At 40.7% G+C, this 8,898-nt stretch overlaps 1 protein-coding gene and 1 long non-coding RNA gene across 2 annotated transcripts; one reads left to right on the forward strand and one right to left on the reverse strand.

The window, feature by feature from the left end:
• Positions 1-509: 509 nt before the first annotated feature.
• On the reverse strand, positions 510-6,369 carry LOC133796867 (uncharacterized). The gene is made up of 2 exons (XR_009875539.1): positions 5,986-6,369; positions 510-905 (listed from the first exon to the last, which is right to left on the reverse strand). It is a non-coding gene; the product is annotated as an uncharacterized LOC133796867 (long non-coding RNA).
• On the forward strand, positions 4,174-5,788 carry LOC133796857 (UDP-glucose flavonoid 3-O-glucosyltransferase 7-like). The gene has a single exon (XM_062234547.1). It carries the CDS (start codon positions 4,230-4,232, stop codon positions 5,649-5,651), a length of 1,422 nt encoding a protein of 473 aa, XP_062090531.1. The 5' UTR covers positions 4,174-4,229; the 3' UTR covers positions 5,652-5,788.
• Positions 6,370-8,898: the final 2,529 nt, after the last annotated feature.

The raw sequence follows: 8,898 nt of genomic DNA on the forward strand, positions 1-8,898 counted from the left end.
GAATTATCGTTCAGCAGAGGCTGAAGACTCGTTCAGAAAGGTGCTGGACTTATCAAGAGGTTGAAGGTTTGAATGGGAAACAATTTTGAAAACATTCAAAATATGCTGAAGGAGGCGATATATCGCCCCATATAGGCGATATATCACCTGGACCATTATGCCCGAGGCAAACGTGCATCGTTTCGTGTTTTCCGTATCTACGTGCTGCGATATATCGCCCCCTATAGCTGCGATATATCGACATATGCTGATTATTTAAACACGAAATTACACATTTTTAGCTTAATTTGAATTGAGTAAACAGCCTTGACTAAGCCCTTAAACATTTTCAAAGCTGCTGACTGACCTTAGAGTATTCAAATTTTAACTTAATAAATTAAATCCTCAAAATACTTAATCATTAATAACCCATACATAACATGTGCTAAAATCCCATTGGTTCTTATCTAAACCTTATAGTATAATAAATATTATCCTCAATATCAGTCATATTAATCAAACCTTAGGTTAAAATTAATATTCTTAAACTATAGATTAAACTTAGAAAATCTACAAGTACTACTATGAGTGTCCAAATAAATCCCGGTCTTAACCAAAAATCCAGAGTCATAAAGATCATACTATTATTACTATAATACTACTATCTAACTTAGCTAAGTAAAGTTCTTGGACTCTACATGTCGACCCGACCAGAGCAGGAGGAGTTTGCTGCTCGAGGGGAGAAGGAGGTGGTGTTGCATTTGTTGACGGGTCGTCTGCTAAAGGGTCTGTAGTACGAGATTTCTTGGCTGGAGGCGCTTTACTGCTTTCCCCTTGATGCCACCTGCTCGCTTTCTTCTTGCTCGCAGGAGCTTCAGGAGCCTTGAGAGCACAGTACATGTCGAACACATTCTCGAAGTCCATGTCTGGAAGAAAAGCAAATACACGAACAGTAAGATAGTACAAACAATCGAGTATGTTATGTCAGGAAAAGAAACAAAGAAAATTGTAAGTAAAATACCTGAGCTATCATTACTGGTGGCTATATTATATACTCTACTAGTGTTACACTCACTCTCTAGCATGAAGAAGTCTGAATTTAAAGCAGGAGCGTACTCAAAATTTTCGTCCCCATCGAACAAGTGACAGGGAATTGGCAAACTATCTAAGAGCGAAGGATCGGTACCGTTCTCATCCGAAGACTCGTCAAGGGGCTCGAGAGGTTCGGTGGCTTTCTTTTTTCTCTTTCCCATTAGGGCGGGGGGAGCAGCAGGTTGGGGGGCACCAGTTGGCTCGTTGATGGTCACCCTAATTGCCCTCCTCGGAGGAGGTTATGACACATCTGGCTACTAATCAGGGATTTCAGTGCCAGTAGCACTCCCCGCAGTAGATTCCCTCACATCCTAGTGAGGAGCCAAAAGGCTGACCAGTCTTAGATTGGCCTCTATGACCAGCTGTTTGAAACTTTTCTCTATGTCAGTTATGCTGGCTAGGAGGGCTAATCAGATCACCATGTCCAGAGTAGGGTTGGGTCACAACCATGGGCCTGAAACGCATTAAATTTCTAAGGGAAATGCAACAAAAAATTGAAGAAAAATGAACGACCAGAGGTGCAAAGACTTTAACTCCTTATGTGAAAGCCAAGTTGTTCGCGACCATGTCAGTAGTAAGAAAGTACTCCAGGTGGTACCTCCCCACGTTCGAGATAAAAGTGGTGTCAGTCAGGAAAGTGCGGCCTATTTCCTAGTGACAGAAGTGGAAGAACCCCTTGTTTTCCTGGTTGGGGTTGGATTTAAGGTCGAACAAGTAGTTGACCTCATGTGGCATGGGGACGGGCCATTTCTTATGGCTATAGAGGATATAAAGTGCAGAGAGCATTCTATATCCGTTGGGAGTTATTTGTAAAGGAGCGACCTCGAAATAATTGGCCACTCCCTGAAAGAAAGGATGAAGAGGCAGGATCACCCCTGCCTCGATGTGATATCTCGACCAGGTGTTGAAAGCGCCTCCAGGAAAGTTCACCCGTTGGTCTTGGGTGGGTTGGACCAGAGTCACCCCAGGAAGTCCATATTTTTTAATGTAATTAGCAATCATCCTAATCGTTACTCGACTAGGAGGGACGACGTAACATTCAACATCTGGTTGAACGGCGTTTCGTAGTTGAGCGTGAGTTTGGATGTTAGGTTCGGGCATATTTCTTTCTCGACCACTGGTCTAGGGAATTCTAGCCTGAGGAGCAGGCTGATTTGAAGGGTTGGAAGATTTCTTTTTCTGGGCACTGGATTTTACTCTACCCATGGCTGGAAGGTTTGACTGAGGTCTATTGGGTGGGGTTCGAGAAAGTGGAATTTCTGGTATCAACAGCGACGGTTGCTCCTCGTCTTCAAGCAATTGGGCAAGCAAGTTGTCGTTTATAGGCCGTTCACCTCCCCACGGATCTTGCATGAAAAGCTGCGAACAGAGAAAGGGGGAGATGAGAAGGTAAAGCCTAAAAATCTGTGTTGAGAGTTGGGATAACGTTGCTCGCGTATAAAAGTTAAGCTTTTATACGGCCAGCAACATTCTAACAAAAACACTAAAATTTATTCGACCAGTTTGAGAAACAAATTAAAAAGCGGAAGTAAAAAAAAAATCAGAGAAAGGCTTTTTCGACTCCGAAGGGGCGGGGAAAACCCAGTTTTTCAACTACCTTAAAAATCGAATTTTTACTTCGATTTACGCCCTTAAATCTATAATCTCGACTACCAAACTGGCTCCTAACGCCTACGAAATGTTGCTTCACTACCCTATCAAGCATCTATTGATATACACACAATCCCCATAACAGTTTCAGCCAAGAACATTCAAAGATTCAGAAATAAAAATAAGTATGAAACAGTTTTGCATGGAAACTCAAACGTCTAAGGAGTTCGTGAAACTTAGTTAGATGAAAAACAGAGTATGAACACGAAGTCTGAACACGAAAGCTTTTGATCGTCCGGATGTGAGTTCCTGGGATTTTTGGGCTCTGAAGATGGAAGTTCTTCGCAGTTCTTGGAGAGAAGATGGCAAGTGAAAAGTAAAAAGTAAAATTGTGGATTTGAGATATTTTTTATAGTGACTGCCACACGATAAAAGAGGTAATCATGAATTACTTTTTCTAAGTATGGGGAAGTGTGATAGCCGTCAGACAAGTTTTTGGGAAACCAAAAAGGCTTGATTAGACATGATTGATTGCTTTCTTCGAGAGGGCGTGGGCGGTTCTGACCAGTTTGGTGGAGTAAGCGAATGGTCAGTTTCCTAAGTTTACTTATTGCTGGTCCCAATAAATAAACTCGGGGGGCAAATGTTTACCCAGAAAACAGTTGCTGATAACGTGGCAAGGATTTCTCACACGTGGTTGACATGTGGCAGAAGTGTTGTTCGACTATCGACCAGAGGCACATCGCTTCGTCACGGCTCAACTATTAGATACGACCAGGCTAGTCGTATAATTTGATTTATTTCCTTCTAAGATTGCAATCCTGTAATAATTGCGTTGAATATTTCCTCTTTATTACCTTGATACGCGGTTATTAAGGAAAGTTGAGGACCATTGGCCCATGTAATCCTGCTTGAGCCTATAAATATGCATGAAATAGCTCAAGGAAGGGACTTGTTTTTTTATCAATAAATCTTTTTGCTAAGTATTGAGAGAAAAAGAGCTATAGTGTGATTATTCATTGTAGTATTGTAATTCTTTCAAGGTTTGTGAAACTCAAGAATCTTATTTCTTTGATCACAGCTTTGAAATTCAATATTAATAATAGCACTAAGTGGGCGTAGGTCATTACCATTCTTTGGGGCCAAACCACTATAAATCCTTGGTATTTTCTTCTTTTCCATTAGATTAAATTCTTAATTATTATTTTATCTTTTGTCGTACATTTGATTCCGTGTCGTTGGCCAAATCAAAGGTCAACATATATATTTCTGATATTAAAAAGATATTTAAATTCTATTTTAAAAATAAAAAATAATTTAAAAATTTTGTCATGAAAAAATCATTTAATTTTAATTAAAATTAGTTTTAATTCAATTCAAGTTTTAAAAAATTCTCATAATAATAATAATATTGTGACACGTAATTACATTGACGTGGAGTAAGTAGGAATTCAATTCTGGTACGTTTCGCTTCGTATATTATATTGCAGTATAAGTAGCTGAAGACCAAAACTTCATTCCCTCTCTAATCTATATGTTCTCGTTTCCCCATCTCCCGAAGAACAGCCATGGAAAGTAAAGCTAATCGCCAACTTCATGTATTCTTCTTTCCCTTTATGGCTCAAGGCCACATGAGACCTACCATTAATCTGGCCAAGCTGTTCGCTTCCAAAGGGTCGAAAGCCACCATTATCACCACATCTTACTTCACTTCCTTCTTGTCAAAGTACATCGAAGCCAAAGATTCTGGTGTCCAGATCGACATTGTCAACATCAGAGTTCCCACGGAGGAGGTGGGATTGCCCGAAGGGGTTAACAGCGTTCACGTGACTAGTACCCCTGATATGCAGCAAAAGTTCTTCGAAGCTTGTGGCAAGCTCGGGCCACAACTGAACCAAATCTTAGAACAACATCGTCCCGACTGCCTTGTGGCAAATATGTTCTTTCCTTGGGCCCCAGATGTTGGTGCGAAGTTTGGCATTCCAACAATCCTCTTCCATGGAACTTCTTATTTCGCTTTGTGTGCTCAGTCAAGCATTTTTTTACATGAGACTCATACGAATGTCTTGTCCGATTCGGAACCCTTTTTTATTCCCAATTTCCCAGACCACATCGAGATCACTAGAAACAAATTACCGGAATTTGTGCGACATGAAGATGGGAGTCACTTTTCGAAGCTGTTCAAATCGATGAGAGAGTCGGAGTTCAAAACTTACGGGGTTCTTGTTAATAGCTTCTATGAGCTAGAACCAGCTTACGCTGACCATTACCCAAAGCTCTTGGGAAGAAAGGCTTGGCAAGTAGGCCCTCTATTCTTATACGATGAAGATTGTAATTCTGAAGGGCACGCCTGTTTGAAGTGGCTTGATACCAAGAGACCCAATTCGGTTATTTATGTGAGTTTTGGAAGCATAGCGAGTTTCAACGACGAGCAGCTTATGGAGATCGCAACAGGGCTGGAAGCCTCAGGGCAGCAATTCATTTGGGTGGTGAAGAAGGAAAAGAAAGAAGAGTGGCTTCCAGAAGGATTTGAGGAGAGAATGGAAGAAAAGGGTTTGATATTAAAAGGATGGGCACCCCAAATTCCAATCCTGGAGCACAAAGCAATCGGAGGATTCGTGACACACTGTGGTTGGAACTCGACTTTGGAAAGCATCTGTGCTGGGGTTCCGATGGTGACTTGGCCTGTGTCGGCAGAGCAATTTTATAACGAGAAGTTGGTTACTGAAATTCTGAGGATTGGGATTGAAGTTGGAGCTAAGAAATGGAAGAGACTGGTGGGCGACTTTGTGAAGAGGGAGGCCATAGAGAGAGCGGTAACTCGGATTATGGAGGGAGAAGAGGCAGAGGAAATGAGAAGCAGAGTGAAGGAACTTGCGGACAAGGCAAAGAGTTCTATCAAGGAAGGAGGGTCATCTGTGTTGGATTTAAATGCTTTGTTTGATGATTTGAGGTCAGCCCGAATCGAAAATGGTTCAAGTTCAACTTAGCAGAATCTGTCGATATAAGTTTCTAAACATCCTAAAAGATATGTTAGAAATTCGTCAGATCTTGCTGCTTCTTCTTCTTGTTTTTTAATAAGAAAAATGATACATATATGTAATCTCATCCAGTTTTTATGGAGTTAGAAACTTTTTTTTTAAAAAAAAAAAATAAAGATCCATTAAAGAAAGACAAAGTTTAGTACAAGGAGCAAATTGATAAACATAAACGTTTGTAGAGAATATAGAGATAAAATTACACGAGGGAATAAAAGACAATGAATTATTAATACCCTGGACAAAATTATTGAAAATAGATAAATCAGATACATTAATTACTCACTTTATCCACAATTATCTTAGCATCAGTCTCCACTTGAGTAATTGGAAGGCCAGCCATTGAACATCAGTGAAGAGTAGTAAGAAGACGGTGAGTTTCCAAAGTAGATGAAGACCACAAACCGTTACAAGGGACCGCCATAAAAGCTACCACCTCTCCTAAATAATTCCTCACTACAGCACCAAGACCACCCGTTCCTGTTTTTGGAGAAAGTGTAGTATCGATATTTAATTTGAATCCACCAATGGCTGGTGGCTACTAATTCTGAAAACGAGAAATGTTAGTGCAAATTTAAGTGAGAACCAACAGCAGTTTCATTAGAATTATGAATGTTGAATATCTGTAAAGTTGGCTTGTATTATCATTGATATATGCTCGTGTATTTATACACGGTAGAGATATTTAAAGGGAAATTCACAAATATACATTAACATTTAAAAAAAAAATGAAAAATATGTTAGATTACAAAAATATAGAATTTTTATGAAAAACACCAAAAGGCAAAAGTGTAAATACTGGGTAGTAATGAAATACAACTTTTTTTGTTAATAGTCGTTACAAATTCGTAAACATGTGTTACAGATGCGAAAATCAGATACATAGAAACATTTTTGTAAACAACATTTACAAATATATAACCAAGTTTTAGAGATTTGTAAACAAGTTTTATATTTTTGTAGACAACATTTACAAAATAATTCGTTGCTAAATTTTTTTTTTTTTTTTTGTAACAATGGTTTACATAATTAATTTTATAACTAAAAAAAATTATATTTGTGACTAATATTTTTAAAAGTAAGTTGTGAATTTAGTTAACATATATGTAACAAAAATATTTAAAACTAAGCTTGTAACTAAAAGATATAATTTTATTTTATAACTAGTATATACAAAAATGTTAAATTGCATTAAACAAATAACATATAGTTTTTTAAAAAAATTGTAACTACTAATAAAGAAATATATTATATTGATTAAATATATAATATTTTATGTATGCATAAATATTTATTTAATATTAATAATTATATAAATTTTAAATATTTATAAGTAAAATAAATTTATTTGTAATTATTATTATTATTATTATTAGCATACCAAAAGTATGTATGAACTAATTACTGAAGAGAAAAAGACAAAAAAAAAACTATAATGTAGAGAATAGAAAGAAAAAAGTAAGATATTATTATATATATATAAATATTTATTTTTCAGTTTAAAATTGACGTGCTCAAAGATTTATAATTGAATAAATATCTATAAACATTTATTTGCATATATATAATATTAGTTTGAGGAACAGAGTTGAAGGTATGTATAATTGTGTGGGTGTGAGAGAGCCTGAAAGTTAATATAGAAAACTAGAGTTTATACTGTAAATTTGTAATTATTTTATATAACCGTATGCTGACGGTGAAATCTCGTCAACGAAATTAGATCGGAAAACTCAAAATTAAGTCAGGTGATGTTTATATAAGAACTGAGAATAAACTTTAAGGAAAAGTAAACACAGATAAACAATGGAGCAAGCCTTGGTATATTTCTCAATAGCCTCTGTATACAATGAATTTTCCAACCCCCTTCCATGTGGAATTGGGATTTATTATATAGTGGGCTCTAATGGCCCTAGATACACTGTGGTCCAGGGGACCAGGTAGTACATAGGTACACTGTCTGGAGAGTGGTTTCAGAGGTTGTGGTCTTGCAACCAGTACAGGGACAGGTGCCAGGAGGATGTCTCCACTATTTGTCCGTACCAATGTCAGAGGAGTGGTGCAGGTGGTAGTGGTGTCGACTCTGACATCTGATTGGGAGTATGCAGGCCATGTCCTTTCTCCTAGTGCCCCCACTACCTGACTAGCACGAGTGCCACGGTCAGACGTACGGGGCCTTACAAGCCGTACCCCGTACGAGATTGTACCATCATGACCCTTCGGAATCATACTTTGGCTTTGACTTCTAGACGGTGGGGTTTCCATAGGCATCTCCATGGGAGATGCCTTCTCGATATGAAGGGCGCGAGATGTTATCACGCGAGGCCCTCGCGGCTTAACCATGGCAGGGCTATACGAGGCCACCCCTCGTGGAGATGTCATGAGGTGCTCCCACACGAGGCCGTCGGGGCTAGGAGAGGCCCCCACGCGAGGCCGCAAGGCTGTGGGATGCCCCCCACGCGAGGCCGCCCCTCGAGGCTAGGAGATGCTCCAATCGGCGAATATGGCCCACTTCACACCGAGGCCTCGTGAGGCACACCCTCGCGCGGCATATGCAGGCATCTCGCGAGGCACACCCTCGCGCCCCCATATGTAGGCGCCTCGTGCCAGCGCCTCCATATGTAGGCGTCTCGTGCCAGCGCCTCACGAAGCACACCCTCGCGCGCCATATGCAGACGTCTCGCGAGGCACACCCTTGCGCCCCCATATGTAGGCGTCTTGTGCCAGCGCCTCCATATGTAGGCGTCTCGTGCCAGCGCCTCCATATGTAGGCGCCTCGTGCCAGCGCCTCCATATGTAGGCGTCTCGTGCCAGCGCCTCCATATGTAGGCGTCTCGTGCCAGCGCCTCCATATGTAGGCGTCTCTTGCCAGCGCCTCCATATGTAGGCGTCTCGTGCCAGCGCCTCCATATGTAGGCGCCTCGTGCCAGCGCCTCCATATGTAGGCGTCTCGTGCCAGCGCCTCCATATGTAGGCGTCTCTTGCCAGCGCCTCCATATGTAGGCGCCTCGTGCCAGCGCCTCCATATGTAGGCGTCTCGTGCCAACGCCTCGCGAAGCACACCCTCGCACGCCATATGCAAGCGTCTCGTGAGGCACACCCTTGCGCCCCCATATGTAGGCGTCTCGTGCCAGCGCCACCATATGTAGGCGTCTCGTGCCAGCGCCTCCATATGTAGGTGCCTCGTGCCAGCGCCTCCATA

This window comes from Humulus lupulus, chromosome 1 (assembly GCF_963169125.1).
Source record: "Humulus lupulus chromosome 1, drHumLupu1.1, whole genome shotgun sequence".
In the NCBI taxonomy this organism is placed as follows: Eukaryota; Viridiplantae; Streptophyta; class Magnoliopsida; order Rosales; family Cannabaceae; genus Humulus; species Humulus lupulus.

Excerpts from the sequence above, each read along its gene's own strand:
- LOC133796857 (XM_062234547.1), top strand. The coding sequence starts at position 4,230 with ATGGAAAGTAAAGCTAATCGCCAACTTCATGTATTCTTCTTTCCCTTT.